The sequence below is a fragment of the Halichoeres trimaculatus genome, unplaced genomic scaffold (assembly GCF_033239565.1).
Source record: "Halichoeres trimaculatus isolate MK-OKI-2021-1 unplaced genomic scaffold, fHalTri1.1 fHalTri1_scaffold_3, whole genome shotgun sequence".
Taxonomy (NCBI): Eukaryota; Metazoa; Chordata; class Actinopteri; order Labriformes; family Labridae; genus Halichoeres; species Halichoeres trimaculatus.
The window spans coordinates 37,819,672-37,847,225 of NW_027437181.1; the positions used below are offsets into that span (position 1 = coordinate 37,819,672).

Consider the following 27,554-nt stretch of genomic DNA (forward strand, 5'->3'; position numbering starts at 1 on the left):
TTAATTTTTTTATTCAGAGTTTCTGTTTAAATACAAACTAATGTCGCAAAATGCAGACAGATTTTTATGTCCATATGTGAAGAAACACAAACATGTTAGTACCAGTAAAACTTGCAGGTGATGTCACCTCATCAGGACAGTAAACACAGGTCCTTCACTTCCTGTAAGCATGGGTTACATTAAGTGTGAGAGGAAAAAAAAAAACTTGCTATTAAACCCATCGTGATCAATCCTGTCAGTGCTGATTGGTACTCACATTTTAGATGGATGTACCTGTCACGTTATTTCTCTGAAAAATGTTTGTGGTAGTCAACAAGACCAAACCAAAGCTTCTTTTTGATGGTTTTTCGTGCATATGCCACGAGTCTGGATATAAAGTTACAATTCTGGATGTCAAACCTCTACATGTTCATCTGTTATACAAATCTCTGAATCTGTCTGTAAACTGATCAAAACTCTCCACTCAAAATTGCACCAAATCTTCATGACACATAAAGATCTTCTATCTGCTTCATGACCAGTTGGAGGAGCGGACCTAAAACATCAAGGTCTGCCCGTAGCCCCGCCCCCAACAGGTCCCCAGTGGATTGGCCAATCAGAGGGAAGAGGGTTTGTGGCGCAGGGAGCCTTAAAGAGACAACAGCTAAAACAAAGCGTTTCAGGTAGAGGCTGATATAAAAGTTTACCAAAACACCAGAGAGAGAATAAGAGTGTCATGGTTTGAGTTTTTTAGTTGGGTTTTGTATTCTGTATTTGAGGTTCTTGGTTTATATTAGTGGTTTTTGTCTTGTGTTAATCTTAGTTAATCTTGAATGTTCTATGTTTCCTGTTTTTGTCCTTAGTTTGTGTCCCTTGTGTTTTTGATTTGTTTCTTGACATGTGTAAGTCTTTTTGTGGTTCTCTTTAGTGATTCGGTGTCTTTAGTTTATTTCGTCTGTATTGGAATTCCCTGTGTTTGGTTTGGTTCTCCTTGTTGATTTCTCCTCATGTGATTCACCTGTGTCTTGTTTCACACCAGTGTTTATCACTCCCCTGTGTGTATAAGGTCTCTGTTGTTCTGTTGTTCTGTGTTGGTTCATTGTAGCTGTTCCTGTGGGCATATGTCGTGCCTCGTGTCCTGTGTCTCATGTTTTTTTTCTGTGAGCTTCTTAGTACTTTCAAATTTTGCTTCTTTTGTTAGTTGTTTGAGTTTATGATCTCGCTTTTTTTTTTTATCTGCATCTGGGTCCTCCCCCTTTGTTTTCCTGGCATTCCTGACAAAGAGAGATTCTTTCAAACTTCAAATCATGTGAAGATACAGCAGGGGGACAGAGGGACGGTATGGACTTCAAAAAACCAAAGAATTTTTCCCTTTCTTAAACAAAACAAGCATGAGGGGTACGCCAGCAGATTTTTAGTTCTGCATGAAAGTTGGTGCATTTCTCTTTTTTTTTTACTCTTGAGCATTGGATAAGCCCAAATGATATTAATGGAACAGAAATGTGAAGAAAAATGTCAGCATGTAAAAGACAAGATAAGTAGAGTCAGACCAAAAAGGTTAAATGTCAAACTTCAGATTAAAAATTTGAAATTTTGAGGACAAAGTTGAGTTTCTGAAAAAAAAAGGAAATGTTTCAGACAGTGATGTTAAAAAGTCATCATGACCCAAATGAGGCCACATTTTTCAACAGAAACTCATTAAGATGGGGACGAAATGTTAAAAGTCAGAACTAAATCACAAGTTGAAATGTAAATAAATTAAAAACATCAAAAAGTTTTTTAAATGTCTAAATTTTCGTCAGATCACTGAAGATATGGTGGAATGAAAGTGGTGATGTCTGTATTAGTCAGAACATGTCACAATTTAATCCCATTGTTTTGAGTGTTTTAAACTTCACACACAAACTTAAGGTTGTCCATCTTAAAAGAACAGCAGTTACTGGAGTGTTGAGACATTTTTGAATGTCATTTCAAGGCCCACTGGAGCAATCAACAGACAAAGAACCAACAAAGATAAGGAATCAATGAATTGGACAGTAAAAAATATAATATGGTATCATGATTTTGCTGGGTCTGCTCCTGTCAGCCACCGTACTTCAAAGAACATTCTCATTATCCCTTTACAGGTAAAGTGAGGGTGGCAAAAAGAGGAGTTATGATAGAGATTAAAAAAATGAAAAAGAGGTAAATTTGTTCCCAGCATCACCTGACAGAGGTCAAAGGTCACTACTGACCAGAAGAAGAGAAGAGTATTTACATATCTACACCAGAGACCATCTTTAACTCACTGGCTGCCGTCGATAGACCTTAATTTGATTGCAACTGTTCACTGTATATATAGAAGTAAGTTATGTTTTTCAGCAGGGGGAGGTGGGGTCTGGCGGAGCTTATCAATCAAAATCATGTTTGTAAACAACTGTGGGTGGGCGGTGCACTTTTTGGATGAGAGCTCAGCATGGATATGAGGAGAAGATGTGAGATGACAGAGGCATAGCGAGACGCTGCAAGTCAGAAAAGTTCAGGCAGCTCATGCTTCAACTGAGGATGTTTTGCCGTAGTTCAGAGAGAAAGAGCGGTGCCATCGTGAGAAAAAAAGACGGAGATCATAGGGTGGATCAAAGGATGGAGCGCCAGAGATGAACGTGATCAATAAAAAGTATGTTTTGTCTGTTTTTTGGATCAAAAACAGGAAGAGAGACATAAAAGAAGAGAGTCCACTCTTCTTAGGGAGTTTCAGTGTTTGCATAGTGGGTCTTGAGGGACCGTTCTAGATACTTTGAAAATGGCAGCCAATGAGTTAAACAGAGTCAAGGTTAAATCCAGATGAATGGACTCCTTGGTTTGCTGTGGTCTACACTCAAAGATGGTCCTCTGATCTACACATCATTAGCAGGACTGAGGACAGAGGACAGTGTGTGAGGAGTAAAGACGTGTTGGGTCCTTGTGTTTCAATGGTCACACTTCTTCTCACAGAGTTTCACTGAGTTTGATGGTCACCGCTTTCACCTCCGAGTACTCGGCCAGGGCATACTCCCCCCTGAGACAGCACAGTGACAGGACAGGAAGGGGTCAAGGACTACACAGACAGACAAATGTGAAATCTGAAGAAAGAGAGAAGGTTCTTACAGCTCACGTCCGTTTCCTGACATCTTATATCCCCCGAAAGGAGTCTGAGCGTGAAGGGCGTTAAAGCAGTTTATCCTTCAAAGAGAGAAACAAAGGGAACAGTAAAATCACAACAGATTCTGGGTTCATTTGTCATCACATTAGTCTTCTGTTAGTGAATGAACTTTAAATCTGTTGGCTGCTTTGAGTTATCTGAGTTCTAAGTGACGGGCAGGTTTTAAAACTTTTGCTCTAATCTAATCTAATCTAATCTAATCTAATCTAATCTAATCTAATCTAATCTAATCTAATCTAATCTAATCTAATATCTTTTGCATATTTGGATCACCAGCAGGAACAACTCCAGGTTAAAATGAATCCACCTGATCAGAGACAAACTACTGGAGGTTCTTGTCTTTGCCACACTTTCAAAAGAAATGCTAAATGTATGGAAAAATCAAAGAGAGGATCTTTGTTTAAAAAAAAAAAGAAAAAAAAGAGACTATTTTCAAAAGACAAAGTAGCCAAAATAAGAAAAATATATATATTTTGAGACTTAGTAGTGAGAAGAAATGACATAGAGTTATTGCTATAGGATAGAAAAGGTGGGATAACATAAAGTCAAACTAGAGTCAAAAGTTATGATTATGACATGAAAATTCTAAAAAAAATCAATCAGTTAAAAATCAGTTCTCATTAAATCACTCTGAAAACATCAAGGTGATCAAATTGAAAATAAAAATTAAAGCTGCTAATAATAAGCAGGTCCTTGCCTCTGTTTGGAAACAAGAAAATGAGAAATATGGTGTGTATTATGGGAAACCATTATAAAAAAAATAATTGAAAATAAAAAGCAATAAAATGTGTCCATCTTTTCAAGAAGGAATCAGACATCCACCCTCACCTCCTCCTGTGCTGTCAGTGCTGTCAGTGTTGTTTCAGGGACTCACCAGACGGTGCCGGTCTCCAGGGCTGCAGACACAGACAGAGCCTTCTCCATACTGGTGGTGAAGACAGCAGACACCAGGCCATACTTTGACCTGTTTGCTCTCTCTATGACTTCCTGCTGACTCTTAAAGCTGAATATACACTGAACAGGACCAAAGATCTGGCAGGGAATAGACACAGAGAGTGGTCGTGCACACATAATGCACAGAGAGGCGCTCCAAGCAGAGCTGCTGCAACCAGAGCTTCCCTGGTAACAGCTGACACAAGATGCATGAGAAACTCTTCACTCAGTCTACAAATGTAAGTAGACCTCCTCCGTCCCTGCTCCAACTGTGTTGGCACTGTTCCTCCACAAGGTGTCAGGCTTTTCCTACACATTCCTCTTCCCTCACCATTTCAGATTGATGGATAAAAGAAGAGGAACAAACCTCCTCCTGTGCGATGCTCATGTGGTCCTCCACCCCTGAGAAGATGGTGGGTTGAATGAAGAGGCCTTTCTCATCTACAGCTGCTCCTCCGTGCTCCAAGCGGGCTCCCTCCTTCTTCCCGCTCTCGATCAGATCCATGATCTTATCAAACTGCTGACGGTCAATCTGGGCCCAGAGTCAGAGTCAGGTGGAAGGTTAGGACGGTAAAATAAATTTAGAGAGGACTATTGATGGTTTCATTCTGCTGTGAAGGCTACTCTGCCCACCTGCTGATGTCCCTGTGACTGACATGCCTGGATTAAGCCAATCAGAGACAAGTAGCATGGTCCTACCCTTTCTAGTTTCATGAAATTAATTTTGTGATCACTGAAATTTATTTTGTGATTTGTAAAATGTAATTTATGATTGATTTTGATTTATGTTCTGTGAAACGTATTTTTCTTTTTTGAAATACATTTGTGATTTGTGAAATGTATTAGTGCTTCTGAAATTTATTTTGCGCTTTTGAAATATTTATTCCCACTGGCCTCTAGGGACAACGTAGGAGACAGATGTGGACCCTGCTTTGTATACAACGTGCTCAGCTGGTAGCTCTGAAGCCAGCCAGCTCATCAGCCATCGACCCAACTGCTGAAGTTTCCTGCAGAACTCAGGCGACACAAGGGAGATGCAGAAGAGGCAAAAAAGAGGAGTGAAGAGAGCTGGTGAAAGCGATTGGAAAGGAGCACAAGCTGTGCCTCTTCCCTCTCATTTAGGACAACATGAGATCTCTGCTTTATGAGATAGAGGAGCTAACAGGGCTCACCAAGAGTCAGGCAGAGTATGACCTGCCTTCAGGCTGCATTAGGATGTTTCTGACCACACTGTCACCAGCGCCGGCTTCAGACTGTCAGGGCTTACCGGGATTGAAGGGAGATCATCTGATGACAGTGCTTCAGTAAGCAGATTATTCCAACCTGTTTTTTTTTTAACTATTTATCATTTAATTATACAACATTTAAATCTGGTTTTTTTTTTAAACATACTGTTCTGATATTCTTACTCTTTCCTCAAAGTGGCTACCTTTCACATTCAAAATGATATGGAACCAATGCCCGGTACCTGACAACCAGTACCAGTACTCAATGGTACCAATATTTGGTACTTTTTTGTGTTTGTGTGGTAAAAATTGTCATTTTGTAAATAATAATTCATATATATTTTTCAATTTAACATATTTATTCTTCAACATATAACCTTGCAATGCTGTGTTCATGTCCAGCATGAAAAATCGCCTACTCTTCCACTCCCTCACAGTTACAAGGATGCATTTAGGTACCTAAACATGGTACCTTTTGGTTTTATGTGAATCGGTACCCAGTACTTTTGACAGACTTTGGTCGGTACCCATCCCTACTCTATCCTGTGTAACGAATAAAATCAGTGCCTGTAGTCTTTTATTTTACGCTGTCTCTTCTCTAAATGACAGTTTCAGTAAACAATATGTCAGCTCAGAGGAACTCATCCTAGGGGAACTACAAGAAGACTCTGCACCCACCTGAGGTCCGTGTGAGGTCTGGGGGTCCAGTGGGTCTCCTATGACGATGTTTTTGGTGTTTTCCACGCTGCGTCTAACAAACTCTTCATAAATACTCTCTTCCACAAACACACGAGATGCAGCCGTGCAGCACTGACCCTGGTTATAGAACGCTCCTTTCTGGGTCTCCTCCACAGCTAGCTGCACTGTGGAGACACACACACACACACACACACACACACACACACACACACACACACACACACACACACACACACACACACACACTATATGTGAATGAGAGGAAAAAATGGGAACTTTCGTCAAACTCTCTGCCAGCTTGGTCAGAGGTGAGGTGGAGCCTGCTCTGATCGATCAACATGGACTTCATTAAAGATTGGTTCTTTAGTGGTACAGTTATGTCCTCCCTCTACAGGATAAGCTAATCCACTTTCTGCCTCTTCTTTGTATAAATAAAATACTTTTGTAATACTTCAGAGAATAAGGGTTATACACAGTGGGTTCAGAAAGATCTTTATGGTTTCACAGGACATCAGTGCATGAGCTCAGAGCAGCAGCAGACACAGGACCTGTTCACTCACTGTCACAGTCTGCAAACACGATGCACGGGTTCTTCCCCCCAAGCTCCAGGGTAACTCTCTTCAGGTTACTTTTGGCTGAGGCCTCTTTGATCAGCTGACCCACCTGCAAAGGTAAGAGCACTGCATTGTAACAGACACCCACAGTAAGAGGTCAGGAGCTGTAGGGGATGTGTTCGGTTGTCAAAGGAAAGCAGGATAAGATTTTACATCTACATACAGACACAGAACTGCTTTGACCTCAGGGCTCCCCCTCATAACTGACACAACGAGAGTTTCTCTCAGGGGATGTGAAGCAGCTTTTGCTTTTTCAACAGATTCACAATCAAATATTTACACCCTGAAATGTCTGGGAATGAGTGAACCTTTCCTTACCACTGAAGGTTGGGCCAATATATGACCAAGGGACTTTGAAAGTCCAATGGATATAAATTGCATGCAGTTTATCAAAATAAAAAACTAATGGTTTTATATTCATTATGTTCATGTCTTAACAAATTCCATAATAAGATACCTGGTATTTCACTGATGGAGCGACTGAGCAAGGACCCCTTGCTCTCATAAATAAATAAATAAATGAATATATTCACAAATAGTAATAATAGGAAATAGTAGTTTTTGAACATAAAATAAAAGTGCATTACACTGATAAAACATATTTATTTATTTATTTTTATTCAAATATATATATATACATATATATATATGTTTATATGTATATATATATGTATATATATATATATACATATATATATATGTTTATATGTATATATATATGTATATATATGTGTGTATGTGTATATATATAAATATATATATATATATATATATATATATATATATATATATATATATATATATATATATATATATATATATATATATATATTTCAGTCAGACAACTCACGTTTGAATTGTTTATTTAGCAGCAAATATATTTTATGTTTGGCGTCCAGGCTCCGGCCTCATCACCCCTCACAATAAATTTACATGGTGAAATTGAGGAGTGATGAGCAAAACATACTGAACATAATCCCCCCGGAGCCTGCAGGTGGTTGCTGGGGTGGTGGTGGGGGCAAAGAAACATGCAGCATTACAAACGCAGGGCAGCCAAGGCATTGACAGGCAGAGAGGGATGAGAGACTCCCGGTTTAAATAGACCGCCCAATTGAGAGAGTGTGATTGCAAGATGGTTATGACGTGTGAGACACGTGGTATGTGTATAGCAGTGCTGCTCGAGTTGACTGCCTGAACTAGCTCGCGGGCTCGCCTCATATATATATATATATATATATATATATATATATATATATATATATATATATATAGATGTTTTTTAATCAGTGTAATGCACTTTTATTTTTTGTTCAAAAACTATTTTCAAAATGTTTACATCGGGCTTTCTTTTATGAGCAGTTTTTCATCCCTCTGTTTTTGGTTTATTGTTGGTTGGGATCACGTTAAAAGTTCACAATGTCTGTGTGAGTTAATAAACTTGAAGCAATCCATGAAACTAGTTTGTTTATGTCACAATGATTTCACAAGGTCTCATTTAAACACATTAAGTTACCATTATGTTTAATAAAATACATTTGTATATTTATTTTTTGCCTGAACTCTGAGTAAAAAGCTTTGACATTTGGTAGCTGTGAAATATGTAGCTCAGTATAATTTGGAGGAACATGCCTAGAGTGATAACTGTATTCTGTGAAACTGATAAATTGGAGATCATAATTTAAGATGTGAAGATCTGAATTCAGGGGCTGCACGGTGGCGCAACAGTTAGCACTGTAGCCTCACAGCAAGAAGGTCACCAGTTGGATTCCCAGCTTGGCTGGTGGGCCTTTCTGTGTGGAGTTTGCATGTTCTCCCTGTGCATGCATGGGATCTCTCCGGGTACTCCAGCTTCCTCCCACAGTCCAAAAACATGCTCATCAGGTTTATTGATCACTCTACATTGCCCATAGGTGTGAGTGTGTGTGTGTGAATGGTTGTCTGTCTCTGTGTCAGCCCTGAGATTGACTGGTGACCAGTCCAGGGTGTACCCCGCCTCTCGCCCAATGACAGCTGGGATAGGCTCCAGCCACCCACGACCCTGACCAGGATAAGCGATTAAGAAAATGGATGGAGGGAAGATCTGAAATCAAACTTTGTGATAACATAATGGAAAAAAACAACCGAATTTTTCAAATACAAATAGTTCAGGTATTGCACATTAACCCGGTTAGTAACTGTTTCCTCATGCAGCAGCAGCAGAGGACCTTCTCACACTCACACACCTCTGTAGAGCCAGTGAAGGCCACTTTATCTATCCCCATGTGATTAGCGATTGCTGCTCCTGCTGTCGGACCGAAACCTGGCACGATGTTTACAACTCCAGGAGGAAACCCAGCCTGAGAGGCAGAGACACACATACACACAGACAGAGAGGAGAAGTATTAAGCCTGACCATTTGGTCAGGAGAGGAGGAAATCAGAGCTGTCTACAGAGTCAGACTCTCTCCTCTGAAGAGGACAGTGAGGGAGCTGATTTCATGACAACACGTCAAACCTCTTTGATGAGTGATCCAACGTGCAGCGCAGTGAGAGGGGTCTGCTCTGCCGGCTTAATGACGACGGTGTTCCCACAGCTCAGGGCCGGAGCAATTTTCCACATGAACATGAGCAGAGGGAAGTTCCACTAGTGGAGAGAAATGAAAAGGGAAGGATAAATGTTTGAAATGCACAGCCCTGAAACTCCACAGTGGATGAACTAAAGAGAAAGAGTGGGTTCAAGAAGAGAAGCAACCAGATCCAGTGACCATAGATCCTCCTTTTATATCAGAGGCTACTGTTCAGCCTCCAAGGGGCAACAACTACTAAACCTGAAGTGAGAAATACCTCACATCAGAAAAAAAACTACAGGAGTGTGAAAGGGGAATAATCATTCAAAGTCTCTGCAAGAGATAAGATAAGATAAGATAAGACATACTTTATTAATCCCCGGAGGGAAATTCAAGTTGTTTGGGCTATCTTCCAAGCTATAATAAGATATAAGATATAATCCAGTTTACTCTAGACAGAAAAATCCAGAATACTCTAAAATTTACTCTTTGAAAAGAAATATTTCAGCATACTCCCTGCAAGACCAAATACACTCAAGAGAACTAATCCATCATTCTCTTTACAAGGCAAATGATCGATCCATCTCTGCAAGAGAAACAACTAGGGTTGGGGATATGATCAAAATATTTTTTTCATATCGGTTGATATTTATATTTATTGAATATAATATAATTAAATAACTACTTTTTCAAGCTTAATTGTTCTATTACTCATAAGTGAGTTGAATTGTAAACACCATGGCAAGAGTCCCGAGGTCAATCAGTGGCAATGATCCTTCAACGGAGTCACAGGTGGATGAAGAGAGAGGTTCATCTCCTGTGCTCTCTGGAGATCGCAGGAAGGGATGGGTGCCGATTTAGGTACTTTTCAAATTTTGTCAAAAGTATCGGGTACCAATTCACGTAAAACTAATAGGTACTTTGTTTAGATACCTAAATGCATCCTTGTGACTGTGAGGTAGTGAAAAAGTAGGCGACTTTCCATGCTGAACACGAAAACAGCATTGCAAAGTTATATATTGAAGAATAAGTATGTTAAATCAAAAATATATATATACATTTCATTATTAAACAAACTTTATATTTTTACCCCATAAACACAAAAATTGGTACCGTTGAGTACTGGTGCTGATTGCCAGGTACCAGGCATCAGTACTGTATTGTTTCAAATATGAAAAGTGCCTATCCCTAAACGCAGGAGATGAACTTCATTACACACGGGTGGAGACCAGCACAGCCGGTGAAAACACAAACCCCAGTCAAACAAATCAAAGCTCAGGAACGGTGTTGTTGGATAGACAGTTTGTCTCCACTATTTTCATTCCTGACAGTCCAGCTGTGTTGATAAGCACACAAATTCTCTCTCTCCGTAGTCTTTTATTGCACCTCCACGCCACATCAACCTCAGCTGTTTGTGTGCTACACTGTGCCAGTTTGCATCTGCCTTTCAAACATGCTAAATATAGACGCAAAAACAGTGACCACTAACAGTTTCATGTTTGATAAATCACTCTGTGAGCGCTGACTGATTATTATGCATCTTCTCCTCCCAGATATAATTGACTAATCAAAGTCTGTCAAAACACGAACGAATGAATTCTTGCAAAATTCCATCGACCATGTCTCGTATTTTTATAGAGGAAAGTCATTTTGAAAAATATATCTTTATCAATTATCCCACCAGGCCTGGACACAACCCAGTGTAGTCAGCTTTGTTTTTTTTTTTTTATTTCCAGACCACATCTCTAAAATCTGGATGTCATAAAGTCATTTATTGTACAAGTCTATGGGACCTCGTATTGTAGGGAATAGTGCAGTGTGTCATAAATAGGATACCTACAAAAGTTTGACTTGTTTGTAATTTTACTAAACACACAAAAAATTGTGATTTTGAAAAATGAAGAACCATGAGAGAATTCATTCTACATTTCTGAAGTGACTGGGCACATATCACATTAGGTCTTTGTCACATCTCAGAAAAAGTCTCATTTAAAAATGCTCAGGCACAATTTCCGTCCACAGTTTAATGTAAACTACAGCTCCTGCAGACATGAGTGAAATGGCAGCTGAAAAGTAAGCCCACTTAAGGTCATAATCAAATCCAAGCAGATCAATAAGCGGGCAGATCGTCTGCTATCTGACAGAGATTCATGGTTCCGTTAACTCTGAGCACAGAGGGAGCTTCAAAGGACTGACTTATTGGTTCAACACATTCAATCTGATGTCAAAGGAAGATTATTGATGACTCATTTCAAAATGTGACTGAAGTGGTCTCCAGAGTAAACAACCAGAGCTCCTTTAGAGGCCTCAACAGGGTCTGGTAAACAAAACAACACCCACATCATCACCATCACTCTCATATTCAATTCAAACCTTCTTTGTTTCTGACATGTTGACCTCCAGATGACGAGTCAAAATCATCAGGACTGAGTATGAGTCAACACAGTCCGTCATCCTCCTCAGACACAGCCTCTGGTTGGAAGCCCATGCACCCATAATTAAGCACTCAGACCCACATTAGAGAGCAAAACATGTGAGTGCTGCCCGTTTATTGTTCAGGCCTTGCTAATTTTTACAAGCCTTTGGAAACACTTGGGGATCCTGGGATCACAAGTCTGGAGAAGGGTTTCTCTTTTCCTCTGACAAAGACTCATACTGTTTGAGTGCCAGCAGTGCTTTCAGTAATTACACAGCCTCCTAAATTTCACTTTATGATATAATCCCTGTGTCAAACAACAGCTCCCCTTGTTGCCAAAGCAATATTAGAAGTTAAAGACCCCCGCTCAGAGATAAAACCTGAGTGTCTGTATTCTGACATGATCTCTTAACATTACTCATGTGTATGTCAGGATCCGACCATGTACACACCTCTTGCTGTCTGACCCTTACACTGGTAAATGTGCCATCAGGGGAAAAATGATGCATATTCTAATGTGTGAAAGTAAATCCAAACAACACAGGACTGGAGTCCTGGGTTCCTGAAAGACCAGCCCCAAAGGGAACTGTGGAGAGGAGGTTTTGTTTCAGGGAGAGTAGGAACAAAGGGGAGGTTTCTGGTACATTTACCCCGGTTGCATTTCAGTCCCGGTATCTACGCACTGCTTTAAATTCAGCGCTATTACTGTGGCAGCTCAAAGTTCAGCCTGTGGTTCCAGTTAAGCAGAATTATACCTGTTAGCTGTGAAAACAGCAGTTAGGAGCTGTAACCTGCTGAAAGTCACCAGGCCAGCTGCAAAACGAAGAGTAACGTTAGGGAGGGAATGCAAATGAGCTTGTACAAAGTCAGAGGAGCCTCCAGGTCTGTGACCTGTGTCCTCCATAAAGATCAAAAACAGGACACCCTTCACACTTCCTGTCCCTCCACATGGCCCTGTAGCTCATCTGCCGCACAAAGTATTGTCTCATGGACACTCATTTCACGACATGAAGGGCCACTTTACTGTAAAACAAGAGGAACTTCTCTGAGTCTTCTGAAGAATAGAGGTATAAACATTCTATTCACCTTTTACTTTTCACTTATTTTTGTACAGAGTGTCAAATATTTTCAATCACAGGTTGCATTTTTATGGGCTTTTTTCTAAAGTGTTTTTTGTTATTTGAGCTCGTTTTCATAAGATAATAAAACATTTCTGCTTATAGAGAAGTTAAAATGCACAGGACTAAGGAGATCTTTGTGTGATGGCCTCATTATTTCGACATGTCTGGTGAAGATCAAAGGGCAGCATCCAGTTTAGAAAAATGAAGCTGATGTGGAAGTGCTAAAAGTTGCTGTTCATTGAGAATCCGCTTGAGGCTGGCTGCAGAAAGATCAGAAACCACGTACACACCCAGCCATAAAAACTGAATTTTACAGCATTAAAAAGCATATTTAAAGCCTGGTTCAAAAAACGGTTTGTGTCCTAAACGCTGAGCTCACTATTGGCATACATTATACAAGAAGTGAATTTTTCTGAGGTTTAAAAGTTATTTGGATTGTTTGTCACAGCTCAGGTCACGTGACTGACGGGCGCCCTTTAGCTGTTCAAAAGAAACTCACAGCCAGGGTCATATCAAATGTTGCCCCGTCTTCAGATTTGCCGCATTTTACAGTATCAGGAACAGACGGGTGACATCGCAGAGACTGCGTCCATGTCTTATACAGTCTATGGTGAAGACATCAGTGTTTCCCTACCATTATATGAGAGGGGGGGGGGGCAGCCCCCCAACAGAGGCACCCACCCCTCTGGAAGTCAAGTTAATTTTACTTTCCACATGGCACCAGATCACAGAAGAAGTAATTTAGAGTTAACTCTCATAAATCAGGTCTATACCTTGTTTTTTTATTTAACAGACTAAACAGCCTTATTTACCTTTTTTACATGACACAAATTTGTTTACGCCACGTCACATTTTTCCCGTAGATTGCATATAGAGTGGATAGTGTGGCTCCGCCTCTTACCATTGTACGGTTTTAAAGCCAAAATACCCCCGTCACTTGGAAGCAGTTGTGTAGCCAGAGTCTGTACAGTAGAGGCTATGTAGGACTCGGAGAGAATCCGAGTGCAGCCAGATGACAAAAATGATAATAATCTTTTTCTTTGGAGGGTCTAATCACTTCTTGACTCTACTTCCCGACATATTTTACAATCCCTGAAAAAAATACACAAGAACACCAGCTGTCAATCATCGTTTAACACGATGTAAAACCTCGTTTTTAACCTCATTACTAATGAAAACCAAACTTTTCAGAAAATAGAGGACCTGGATACAAGGCAGCCCAATAATACCTTTTAAATCACCACAACAATCGGGCGTGAGAAACATTTCTACAAGGTGTATTAATTTTTTATAGTTTGACCACAGAGCATCTGGAATGACTAGGGAATTAATTTTTTGACCTACACTGCTGCCAGCCACCAGGAGGAGCAGTTTTTGTGGAGACCTCACTTTGAGCTGAGTATCATGATGTCCATTATTTTACAGACTGATTCCCCTCCTTCTCTTTCGCACACAGGGAAGGTCCACCCCAACAAGTTTACCTACACACAAGCACGTGCACGCAAATACACACACAGACAAGCACACCCTGTATAGTAGACAGAGAGCTGGAAAAACCACCAATGATGAGGAAGCAGAATACTCCCTCTTTGAATCAAGCATTTGTTGACGCTACAGTACATATGTTTTTCCTTTGGTAGAAACACTTTGATGTACACCATGTTACAGAAATCTTTTCCACACCAAGTCAAATAAATCATACAGAGGTAAACCATGCATAAAATAAATCATACATAAATCAACAGATTGAGAACAGAACTCTTGAGGACTCACTGGAATGATGGCTCCACAGACTCCAACAGGCTCGTGTCTGGTTAAACATACAAAGCTGTCATCTGGAAAAAAAAAAGACATAAAGAGCAATCAGCTTTCATCCTGACGGAGTGATTTCATAAAGTCATCAGTTTCTATCCTTGGTCATTTCGCAGTGCCTAAAGACAGAGATATCCAGTTGAGACAGACTTGATTTGACCAATCAAATAGGCACTCTGACATCTGACCTTGTTCATCTCTTGTTGGTGATCAACCACTGCAAATGCAGTTTTTATTTCTTACATTTGATGGATGGTAAATTGCAAACAGAAACAGGACATATGTAAAACCTGAGAGATGGTGTGTTTGTATGATTCCAGTCATCATGAATGTGACAGCGGGGCAGCAATGCACAAGGAGCCTGCTGCCCCTGAGCGGAGGGTCAGACTCAGAGCTTGGCTACCGTGAGAGCAAAGGGAGAGACCTTCACAGTGAAGCGAGAGGGGGCCCTAATATTAGTGATCCTGCATTTTACACACGATGTGCGTAGGGCTCCATGATTCTTGGGTAGACCCATTTTGCGCAAGAGGACGCTTCCCCCACAATCTGAAGCAGCAAGGATCTGCTCTGTGGACTACAGGCTTGATAATTTTCATTTGAAATACGGCTGTTATCTTTGTTGTCAGTCATTTTGCAGTGCAGCCGATGTGCACTAAAACATTTGATCTATATACATCCCCAATCGCTTGGCGCTTGGCGCTGGGTGCTCTACCATGTGCCGGTGACCATAAAGACACAGGCGGACACACATCACAGGGACAATGATAAATCATCAGTCACTTGTTCTTCATCAGTCCAGCTCTTAAGTCACTGTTTCACTCACTCACTGTTTTCTAAATGCTGCTGAGCTAAGCTAGGTGCCGCTGACTAGTTGATGTAAGGTCTTGCAGCTCCAGCACAGTGTAAAGAATTAATTAGGGAATCATTAAGCGCAAAGACTAATGAAGTCAATGGAATAAAACATTTCTTATTGACTCTTAACAAGAACAGGTTTTTCAGTGCCCATCCCTACCCACCAGGTCTCACCACAGAAGAGACGAGTGGAAATGGGAAAACCTTTTGAAAATTACACCCCTTAAGGAAATAATGCACAGGTGATTTTATTTTCCAGTCTGATAAACCAAATCATACATAATCCTAGATGTCTGAACTCCTAAAGGTCTTTGCACACTGGGTTGTTTTCTGTTTTTTTTTTGCAGAAAAAATTCTGCATTTCTGAAAATATGCCAGAAAATTTGAGAATGTGATGTTGCAAGTAGCGCGCAGTGTCTCTGAATAGTCAAACTACTCTCCAGAGCATGCCAAAGCAGAGAAAGGAATCGTGCTCAAGCACGGCACAGCTGCGGTCACACTGGCTATTCCAAATGTGCTTTAGTGCTGAAGCGTGCTTAAGCGCGGCACAGTTTGCCAGTGTGACCGCGTCCTAAGACCACTCCATGCTCCACCCCTTGGGTCCTTCCCTTTCAATAACATACAGTAATCATAAAGTCTTCAACTTGCGCCTTGGATGCGGTCCTCGTAAGACTCCTGAAAAAGACCATGTCCACTATCCCTCCCAGTTTGTCCTATCCACTGCAAATAATTCCCTGACTTCAGGTACGGTCCCAGAGTGTTGGTCCAAACAGGACTCTAAAAAGCCAGCTCAGATCCACCCACCTGAAAACTTGTATTCCAATCAAAGTTCAGATACAGATACTCATTAGTCTGAATTGATCCTCTGTAAACAGCACTCTGATTCCAGGTTTACGTCTTACTCATTCAGCCACTTTATAGCTTGATCAGCTAACTTATCTGGATCCCCACCTTTACTCTTTAAACTGCTCCTCTTGAGTGTGGTCCTGCAGACTGAGGGCAGGCCTTTGTGTGTAAAGAAGAAGGACTTCAGGTGGAGAGGCTGTCTGCTTGCTGGGGCATTGAGCCAACACTGACAGCTTAATCCCCTCAGACTGTTGCACCCCACTGATGACTATCTCAGCCTCTTCCTCCTCCCTTTGTCTGCCGCTCCTTCACTTCCTCAGCTCTCTATTGGGATCTAATCGAGAGGAAAAAGGCAGCCAGGATTTGTCTATCTGCTGTCTTGCAGAGGTTGTGGAGGCCGAGGAGACACAAGCAGGATTTGACAGGAGGGGGAAGTATTTAGAGCTGGATGAGATACCAGTCAGGACTGAGACATCCCTGAGACGGGCCGATTCATGGGGATCTGGACCTGTCTCTTCATGGTAACACAAGTTATATCATGTGTCCTGTGTCCACTGAACTCATTATTGTCTCACATCATGAAGGCTATGATGAACGAAATGATAAACACACACTTTTTAACTGAACAAATAAAGTCATGAAATCCATTGTGATATCCAAGCAGAGCTGCTGACACTCAGACTTCAAGCAGAAACGTCTGCTCATTGAAACACTCCACATGTCATCCAGTCCTGTCCTGTTCTGCTTTCTTCTTTTCAGCTGAAACTGTCCCTAAGGACAAGGCTACTGGGAACTAGTACTGATACAATTTCTTGAATGTTTTCTTTCCTTTATGAACCTGATGTCCGTTTAAATTTCCATGTCATGGGTTTCTTGGCACATTCGGGCCCCAAAGGTTTTGACTGTTTTTCTCAAGTAAATAAAAAACCCTGAGGAATTAAAATGAGGTCTTTGCACAACTTAGTGCACAGGACCGATAACAATAAAGACTACTCAGCCCTATTATTCAACTGCCAGTTTAATTCCTCCATCTCTAAAAACAACACAATCAAATCTCCAATAATGAAAACATTTCTTCTCTGACAGAAGTTCATCTCACCAAGCAGAGCTAACGTAACCACATTCTTCATTTTATTGATAGACTCTCAAGTTTGAACAGACCACTGCAGAAGAACTGGGTAGGAAAGGAAATTAGAACAAACAGTTTAACCTGTATTTTAACCTTTAGCTCAAGTTTTAGCCTTTGCTCTATCACTTTCCTGTTTACCTTTCTTCTGCTCTTCTGTACTTTAACCTTTTTGACAATTCAGCTCCGAATTTAATCACAGAAATTGTTTTCAGCACAGAAAAGCACAGATCTCTCTTCTCTCTACTAAACTTCATCAGCCGGTAGGGCTGGTTGATATGACCTAAAAATATTTTTTTTTTCCACAAAAAATTCGATTTACGATTTTTTGATGATTTTTTTTATCCTTGTAAAGAAAACAACAAGTAAAAATGACAGGGAGAACTCAAAACCAGTTTTGTTTTAATTTTAGCAAAAACTTAATAATAGTAACCCCAATTTGACTCTTGGAATTGAAGTTTTAGCTTTTTTTCTGTTTCAATAACTTCACTTTGTGGTTTTATAGGAGGCAGACTTATTTACACTCACATTGAAAGCTGCACCATTTTGTAAATTTTGAATTTGAAACATTGCTAGGAAAAGTGTTTACAGTACTGTTTCAGAGCACTACAGGACTGTTCAGTTATATTCTACTTTTAGATAATAAAAAAAAAAAAAAAAACTTTTTTTTCTGTCTAGTTTTATTTTTTTAAAGGCTGTAGCCTGTTAATCCTGTAATTTTAATACAAACAAATAAGCAAAAATAAATGCTATTTATTTGAGTGTGGGCTCACAAATTTCATGCCTCCATGCATAAGTCCCCTGGTCGGGCCACCCCAGTCTAAAAGTCTGGTCCGCCCCTGCTTGTCAGAGCGCACCTCGATGGTGGTTCGTTATGTTGCTCTGCTCGTCAGCGGATGGATTTATGCTGAATGGATTTGGTTAGTGGAACAGAGGGAGATACAGAGAAAGACGGGACTCAACTTTCCCCCAGTTAGAAGTCAAACAACTTTTCAGTCATGTCTGTCCACCAAGGTTATAATAGTTGACTAAAACGAAACTAAAAAGGAAAACTAAAATTTAAAATACATTGCAGTTAACTCAAAGTAATAAAAACTAGAAAAGAAAAAAAAAAAAGATAAGTAAACTAAAACTGTATCTTATTTTCACAAAACTAACTGAAACTAACTAAAATTAAAGACAAAATGTCCTTAGTTATAGTTTTTGACAATATTAATAGCCTTTACGATTTAAATTAATCCGACACATTTTCCCAACCAATTTTATGACAGTTTTCCGCAGTTGTCAGCGCCGTACGGCACCATCACAGCGACGTACTGGGACGTGTTTGTTTACTGCACTGACTGGCTGTGCTGCGACAAAAACGTAGAGGAACAATGAATCAGAGCATCTGTAATAGTTTAATTTCATGTGAGTCTGACTTTATTGTTACAGAGTCCAAGTTTCTAATTATTAAAGCTCATATTTTATTGTTTTATAAAATTTATGTTTTTATTATTTTTATTTAATTCATGTTAACATTATTTTATATAATTTATGTTTATATTTTTATATTAAGTTTATATTATTTTCTTGTGTTTAAGGCAGCAGCCAACAGTTCAGTATCAGCATTGACTGAGCAGTGAGCTCTATGTTGGACTGGAAAATAAACAGTATGACAAAATATTTACTCTGACCTTTTTGAATCCTGCACCTGGTTAATAAGGTATGAAAAACTAAAACTAAACTAAAGCTAAGCCTCGTTGCACAAAATTAAAACTAAATAAAAACTAGAATGCCCGCTCCAAAACCAATTAAAACTAAATTATAATGTAAAAAAAAATGTCAAAACTAACTAAAACTAAACTATAATGACAAATCCAAAACTATTGTAACCTTGCTGTCCACGCAGCGCGCCGCTCTGTCCGATTGCCCATTGTCGGCCCGTCTCCCTCAGTTTATTATCACAAGTCATGATCCGTCCATATCACCAAAAACGGGATTTTCTTCGGTACAGTGGGAATGTTCTGGGAAAAAACTAATGTATATTTCTTTACTGTCTAACTCTTAAAATGATCAGGATATTATCTTTGAAGAGCAGCAGGTTTTACACGCGTCAATCACATCATTAATAATCTGCAGGTGAACCTAAAAGGGTCCTTGCTTCATTAATGTTTAAGTCAAAGATCTTAATCGAACTCCTAAAAGGTGACCGATAGAAAACGGAGTGTTGGAGGAAAGGGATTTGAACGTTTACCGACGAGAGGTCTGGTTTATATTAACCTCTTTGGGCTGTTGATATGGACCATAAGGAACACGTGTCCATCAATGTGCTGTGTGTCAAAGATGCACAAGATCATTTTTATGACATTTAGGTTTCTGTTGTTTTGTTAGTGAACACAGAGTCAGCGCTTGGTGCAGTATACAAAGTGCACAATAGTGGGGCAGAAAAAATCAAATTTCTCATTCTTTAAATCGTCCACAAAGAAAAATTAACCAATATAATCAATTTATCGCCCAGGCCAGCAGCCGGTGGTGCTGTCATAGAGACTTTAAAGTGCCATAAATTAATCCGACCCAATTAAGAAGCTATGAAATAGCATTTCAGGATGACCAATATTGGCACTGATGATCTCATTTTAAAGTGTGGATTAGGATGAGGCATATATCTAAAAGGAAGACTTTTTCAAGATCACCTAGAAACTCCTCACAGTACCTTTAATGAAACTCATGTTAGGTTTTAGAGTAAGAAAATAATTACATAATAAAATTGTGCATGGGCCCCGGACCATCTCTCTTGAGTTTTGGAGAATTAAAGAGCTCCATCATCACACCTGGCTCAAACTGAATGTCAGTTTCATTCTTTCTTTGATCTCGATAGGGGAATCTACAATCTAATCCTTGTACTTGTTTGGCCTTCAGACAAAAAAAATCTTATTTGTCCCTCATTTTCTCTTCAACCATTTTCTTGAGAGCTGTATTTCATTCTTTATCAGGGCCCTGATGGCCTCTCTTTTGGCTCTCTGCTTGAAAAATGACATACCTAATTTGAAAAGAGTAAATCTCTGCATCTGCAAGGTCTGTTTGAATCATTTTGGTGTCAGAATAAAGGAACACTGGTGAAATTTGTTCAGAGGTGTCAGTGTTGGTATTTATGTCACTGGCTCAGAGTAATAACTCAGGTACGAACACAAAGGAACAGACAGTTAGGTTGAAGTATGACCTGAAGTATCTGAGTCTCTCCTGTTTAATCTGATGCGGGACATGACTATACATGCTAAGTGCTTTGTTTATGCCTTTTGTTGCAGTGCAACTTCAAAATCCCCCAACCCCCTTTGGGTTTAAAGGGCTAAAAATGTGCACCCAAACCTCTCAGGGTACTTTGGTACAGAAACCCAGGTGCCTGGGTCTTTTTTTTATGAAACATTTGTTGTTGTGGTGTGTTTGTGATGTACTCCAAACAGAAGAGGGCACACACACTGACCTACAGGCAGACTCTTCCCTTGGATCTTGTCCGTCCAGCCCGCGTAGTACCGAAGTGTTTTGATGCTGCCATCCAGGTCGATGAAGAAGGACTGCAGGAAAGGCTTCCCAGTATCCATACTCTCCAGAGTCTACAAGTGAAAGACACCCAACGTGAGCTTCAGCTGGAATGTCAGGAGGACGTTAACAATAATAAAGACATGTGTCTGTTCACTGGGACTACAAGGCCAAAAAATACAGAAGATCTCAACCTATCCCTGAAGTAATGATGAGAAGAAAGGATACTGAATTATGGGACAACATTTTGGAAAAGGACTATCAAAAAGTAAAATGTGAAATATCTTTACTTTCTATGACCAGTTTTTTTCCTCCTCATTAATCCCTGCAGAGGTAAAGATGTTTTATCAATGTTGTTGTGAGCGTTATGGGAAAAAAGTCCAGAAGAACAAACAGTCGTATTTCTTTTTTCATCACCACTTTGTTGTTTTATCTTTTTCTCTTATTAATTCATCTGACAAACCCATTTTGGGGGTCAGGGTACCTAACTGTATGGTTGGAATATTCTGTGGCAAATAAAGGATAATGGTTATAGTTTAACCCATTGACTGTATATAGAGGACAGCATTCACCAAGCCAAAATACCCCCATCAAAGGCGACACCATTGGCAGCCATTGGTAGCCAGAGTCTGTGCAGGCTATGAGGGACTCAGAGAGAATCTGAGTGGAGCAGGGTGGCAAAAATGACATTTTTTTTCTTTGGAAAGTCTAATCTCCTCTTGGCTCTCCCTCCTGATGTATTTTTCAATCCCCCCCCAAAAGTACACAAGAACGTCAGCTGTCAATCATCGTTAAATGCGCCATACAGCCTTGTTTTTAACCTCTAATAACTAAAACGAAACTTTTCAGAAAAAAGAGGACCTGGATACAAGGCAGCCAAATAATATCTTCAAATCACCAAAACAATCCGACGTGAGAAACATTTCTACCAGGTGCATTAATTTTTTAAAGTTTGACCACATCCCAGACTGCAGCCAGCCACCAGGGGGAGCAGTTTTTATGAGCCCTTATTTCCCAGTGAAAAGAGTAACCCAGTGAGACATGCCCTTTTTTATGTCTTTGGTTTAACCCAACTGACATCTATCACAGTCCTTACCTGACCACCAGCCCAGGAGGATTTAGTTCTTTGCTTGTGAACTTGATCAGTGATCAGCAGTTTTAACTGTATTCATTTTTTTTTCATACAGCAGTACGTTACATTCACTTCAGAAAAGAAAATCTGTTTTTCTGAATCAAAAAGATCATTACCTTAAATTTACATTTAAAAAAATCTCTTGTGGTTTACTGGATTAAAAAGATGCTGGTGCAAAACTTCCCTTTAAGAAACTAAACTCTCTTTTATTTTTTAACTGTACTTTTCAGTCTGCTCAGTCTTCAGTCTCACACCAGACTCACATCAGATCTGCCTCTGCTCCACTGTGGTTTGATTCCTTAAAGAGACAGCAGCTATAACTATAACAAAGTGTTTACAAGTTACAAATCTACAACTCTATCTTTATTTTACCTGTTGACAGGAAAAAATAAAATGAAAATTTGATTAAAATAAAAACAATGTGTTTAAGGCAGAGTCTGAAACAAAGGTCTACTAAAACAACAGAGGGAGCAAAAATTTCAGGCTTGAGGATAAGCTCCCTCTTTTTTATTCTTCTATTGTATAACATGCATTTTAATGTGATGTTCTCCTTATTGGTTCCAGATATTATAACAGCAACTACTGTAATGATGCTGAATTAATCTGGACCTCACAGAGGCAGCGAGTTATATGAGGCTAAAACAGCTGGCACGGTAGTTTCTGTGTGGAGCCAAGGGTGGAGCAGCCTTAGTGGTCCTCTGTTATATACAGTGTGCTGATTAATACAAGACAATGAGCCCAGCATGTGGCTGCACCGCATGCACACACTAACCCTCCACAGCATCTCCAGCATGTGTACCGGAGAGATTGACAGAGGGAAAACTAGCCAACATGAGGCTCCACAGTTAAACCACCACACAGCTTTACTGTTCATTAAAGTGCTCTGAATCTGGTCCTTATTTACCCCAACATAGCTGGGAGTCTGTGTGATTAGCTATACCCTGCACACTACCGCTCCACAGCATGTTTGCAATTAGCAGTCACATGCAATCTGCTTCCATTACTCACATCTGCGAAGGCTCATTTACGGATCGGAGTCTTAACACGAGCTGGCAGCTAAACAGAGCACAAACAGAGAGTTCAGTCCAAGAAAAGTCTGAACATAACATCCAGCAATCACTGTGGAGACAAAGGGAGGCCAGGGTGGAGTCACAGTGACATGATGTCAGGCAGCAACACGGGCCAATCCCTGATATGAACAAGTCTGTATCATGACAGCATGTGGACCAGTTTCAGCCAGGGAAACAATGACCTGTGGCATAGCCTCATCAAAATCAGAGCAGATACTCACTCACAGCCAGGCAAATATGAAAGACAGTAAGCGCAAGAGTTTTGTTGGAGCTAACATGACTGATGAAAAGAGAGTAAAACTGCTACAGTGAGTCCAAGTATTATTTTGTTCAGTGTTAAGTTCCTGATTTTTAAAGTTTAAATGCCAGTCTAAAGGGGTTTTATTCAACAGAACTTTATTTTTTGTTGTAAATGTTACAAGAGTGACATATAACGAAGATGGGTTAATTATTTTGATTTCCAATTTTTTTATGTATACTACTCATTATTTTCAAGGCAACATATAATTCATTTTTATGTTTGAGTTAAAAAGAAAAAAACACCAGAGAATTTAATGTTCAATTAAGGATATAAAATAAAATTATTTACATTGAATAATCAGATGTGTTATGTTGTAATTTTGAAGAATCATCAACAGGCATGAGTGAGGGGGTACTCATGGTGAGAGAAAAAGGCTAAGGGGGCACTTCTTTTTCTTCTTCTTCTTCTTCTTCATTGAGCTGCTCTGTTTTTTCACTTAGATATAAAGTCTTCTTTTTTTCAAATGAAGTATTTCTATATATCTATAATTTTGTACTGCATTCATCATAATTCACCTCAGCATCAATGCAATAATTTTACTCTGGATCTGCAACAATCTGTGTCTGGGGAAACTTGGCCCCCTCAGCCTGCTGATTTGGTGACCTCAGCATCTACTCGGCAGCTTATGATGCTTTCTAAAAGTATATGTCATTTTTTTTAAATCAGTTAAATCAATGTTTTATCACTTTTTTTAAAGCTTCAGAGTAGAAGAAATGTTTTAATTTTATCAAAAACTGAATAAAAGTAACCTCTATTTGACTCTTGGAATTGAAGTTTCAGCTCTTTTTCTGTTTCAGTAACTTCACTTTGTGGTTTTATAGGAGGCAGACTTATTTACATTCACAGTGAAAGCTGCACCATTTTGTCCATTTTGAATTTAAAAATACTGCTAGGAAAAGCGTTAAGAGTACTGTTTCAGTGCACTACAGCACTATTCAGTTATATTCTACTTTTAGATAATTAAAAAAAACAACACGCTTTGTTTCTGTCTAGTTTTATTTTTTTAAGGCTGTAGCCTGTTTATCCTGTAATTTTAATACAAACAAATAAGCAAAAATAAATGCTATTTATTTGAGTGTGGGCTCACAAATTTCATGCCTCCATGCATAAGTCAGTGCTCTGGTCGGGGCACCCCAGTCTAAAAGTCTGGTCCGCCCCTGCTTGTCTGGACAGATCTTAAATCAATGTTTTATCACTATTTTTTTAAAGCTTCAGAGTAGAAGAAATATACTTTGACAAAGTTTTGATAGCCACACTAGCCTCCTGCGCCAAGCTTTAAATCTGCCCTTAAAATGCGAGGCCTTTGCCGAGGTACTCAAAACTGCAGTTCATACTGACAGCTGGGCTTTATGAAGTGAAAGATCCATGACCTTATTCTAAATGAAGCTAGGCTGAATCAAGCTTTTCAGTATGGCGCATGTGCTCTGTTTCAGAAACAAGGCGTGATATCAAGGAGACTTTATTACACTTTGTGGACTGCATTGACACTCTCACTGTGAAATCCCTAGTTTAAATTCCTCTGTGGGCATATTAATGAGCTGCGTGTTGTGTGCTGTCATTTTTCCAAGGCTAAAAAACAAAACTAGGTATTTTTCATTTGGCAGTTTGTGACACTGAACAACACAAATGAACTTAAAAAAAAATACTGTAGAGAACATCCCTGCTAAAACTACAATCAAACCAAATTGGTTCATTTCATCTTTAAAATCAAAATGTACTTCACACTGCTCCAATGTAAAGCTTGTGCCAGTATATAGAAAGTAAAAATTAACACTTGGACTGCTGGGTGTGAGTTAATGTCTGCTATCTGAACGTTAAGTGTGTTGAAATAAAGCCTGATGCTGAAATTGTCCCATCATTCTTAGCAGGAACTCTGTACATTTTTATCTTGGGAGTTTTTGTACAGTTGATAACGTGTTTTCCCAGGATTATTACAAATATACCCTTACAAAAGAGAAGCATACTTCAAGTTAATTTTATTAAGTATACTGAAGTATAGGTAAAGTGTATTTTTCAAGTACACTTTTTACAGCAAGTGTACTAATATTAATATACTAGTAGTTTACTTACCAGTGTACTTTTTCAATACTTATTGGGACTAAATTGGCCCATAATAGTTTAAAAAAGTATACTATAAGTATTTTTTAGGTTAAAAGAAGTAAACTTTGAGAACACTACTAGTTTGTATTTAAGTTTTATTTTGTACTGCAAGTATACTACAACGAAACTTACACGTATACTTTAAATTTACTAGTTATATACTTCTAGCACACTTTTCAGTTTCTGAAAGTATACTGTGAAGTGTACTGCTGGTACACTTTAAGTCCACTAATTATATGATAGTAGTCTACTTTTAGTTCATAAAAGTATACTAAGAGAATACTAAAAGTATGTTGTCAAGTTAAGAGTAGTAAATTTTGAGTACACAGCTAGGTCATACTAAAGTTTTTTTTGGTACTGCAACAATACTACAAGTATTCTGCAAGTATACAACTTATAAACTTCCAAACCACTTTGTAGTCTATGAAAATGCACTCCTTAGTATACTTCAAGTCTCAATACAGTAAAAAAAATAATCAATACGCTGCTAGTTTAATAGTTTTTACACTGTAAGTATACTCTGAAGTTCTTCTTAAGTGAATTTATCATCATGCTTGTATTTGAGTTTTTATTTATTTTTTTCGAACCTAAAATAAAAGAATAGAATAAGCACAGAATAGAATAGGCACAGCTACAACCCAAATTCACTTGAACGTTAGGCATAGAAGTTTGAGTACTTACTATGTGCCAAATACACAGACTTTTCCTTACTTCTCAGTTAAAGCCAAGTATACTTAGACTTTCTTTATACTTTTAATTATAGGCTGAGTTTACTTAGACTTTTAAATATACTTTTAAGTATAATCTAAGTATGCTTACGCATTACTTTGTTAAGTACACCTGGGATAAGTACATCGAAAGTAAACTGAAAGTGTCTTGAAAATCAGTATACTAATAGCATACTTTAATAAACTTCTTTTTTGTAAGGGTAGGCTGTGTATGACATTGCATGGCAAAGCGGACTGAACCCACCGCGAGCAAGAGCTGGTCCCTCTCCACCAGATCGGCCAGTTTGTGCAGCAGTCTCCCCCGGCTCGACGCGTCCATCCTCCGCCACGGAGAGCCTCTCTTCCCGGCTACCTTCGCCGCCTCCACCGCCTTATCCACGTCCTCCTGCGCATGACAGGGAGCAGGGTGAGGACAGGTTTCTCTCTAAAGCTACGGAACACTACGGCCTGATACAACAGTGTGAAGTAAGTTATCAGTTGTGTATAATGTTCTCAGAGTTAAAACAGAACTTTAACGCTTACTGCTGCTTGGCGCTAAATTGAAAATCACTGCTGATTCTGACGGTCTAGACATAATGAAGTGCAGCAGTGGGGCCAGCAGCACTCTTACTTTGTCCGCCTCTTCCACATCACAGATCTTGACACCTGTCGCTGGATTGAAGGTTGGGAACGTCCTTCCTCTTCTGGACGTGTGCCAGGCATTGTCGATGAAAATCTGTGGAGGGAGAAACACTCAGCGTTAAAACACACTCTGAGTAACACACACACACATATATATACACACACACGCACACACACACACACTGTCCATGTTCCTCTCACCTTGGTGTGCCTGATGTCCTGCACTTTGACCGGTTTGGGTAGGGGCATGTCGTCGGACACTCCGTTTGCCGAGGTTCCGTTTTGTGCCATCCTGTCTTAAATAAAAAAGGGCTACTCTCTGTTCTGTCAGCCTCAACACCGGCTTTTATAAGAATGTGGAGTTCCTCCCTCCTCTCTGCACAGAGGAGAGCCCAACTCCGCCCCAGTCCACAGAGCCCACATCCAGAGAAGTCTTCCAGCACACTTAGAAAAAAAAAAAAAAACTGCTACACTTCCACGCCTGTCCACAAAGTGAGACTGTGGCCAAGCTGCAGCGTCTCTGGGGGAGTGGGCAGGGCTGTGAGCAGTCATCCATGGGCTACAAACAGCACTGCATTTCAATTTCTAATGTCAGAGCTGAGATGATGTTGAGCCTTCTTTTTTACAGCTTTGTGTGTGTGTGTGTGTGTGTGTGTGTGTGTGTGTGTGTGTGTGTGTGTGTGTGTGTGTGTGTGTGTGTGTGTGTGTGTGTGTGTATGAGAGAGAGTAAAAT

The 27,554-nt window shown here is 39.6% G+C and overlaps 1 protein-coding gene across 1 annotated transcript; it reads right to left on the bottom strand.

The window, feature by feature from the left end:
• aldh1a3 (aldehyde dehydrogenase 1 family, member A3) lies at positions 1 to 27,131 on the bottom strand. Its single transcript, XM_074667185.1, has 13 exons — positions 27,023 to 27,131; positions 26,811 to 26,915; positions 26,445 to 26,585; positions 20,814 to 20,943; positions 14,488 to 14,549; positions 9,126 to 9,254; positions 8,855 to 8,968; positions 6,579 to 6,681; positions 5,998 to 6,182; positions 4,461 to 4,625; positions 4,035 to 4,192; positions 3,106 to 3,180; positions 1 to 3,016 (listed from the first exon to the last, which is right to left on the bottom strand). The coding sequence occupies exons 1-13, from the start codon at positions 27,110 to 27,112 to the stop codon at positions 2,947 to 2,949; spliced, it is 1,527 nt and encodes a 508-aa protein (XP_074523286.1). The 5' UTR covers positions 27,113 to 27,131; the 3' UTR covers positions 1 to 2,946.
• Between the last annotated feature and the right edge of the window lie 423 nt (positions 27,132 to 27,554).

What these genes read in the sequence shown, in the direction of transcription:
- aldh1a3 (XM_074667185.1), bottom strand. Translation starts at nt 27,112, where the DNA reads ATGGCACAAAACGGAACCTCGGCAAACGGAGTGTCCGACGACATGCCC. An exon ending in ATGTGGAAGAGGCGGACAAA is followed by an intron (nt 26,586 to 26,810) that starts GTAAGAGTGCTG and finishes TGTCATGCGCAG; the next exon opens with GAGGACGTGGATAAGGCGGT. An exon ending in CCTTCACTGGCTCTACAGAG is followed by an intron (nt 6,682 to 8,854) that starts GTGTGTGAGTGT and finishes TTACCTTTGCAG; the next exon opens with GTGGGTCAGCTGATCAAAGA.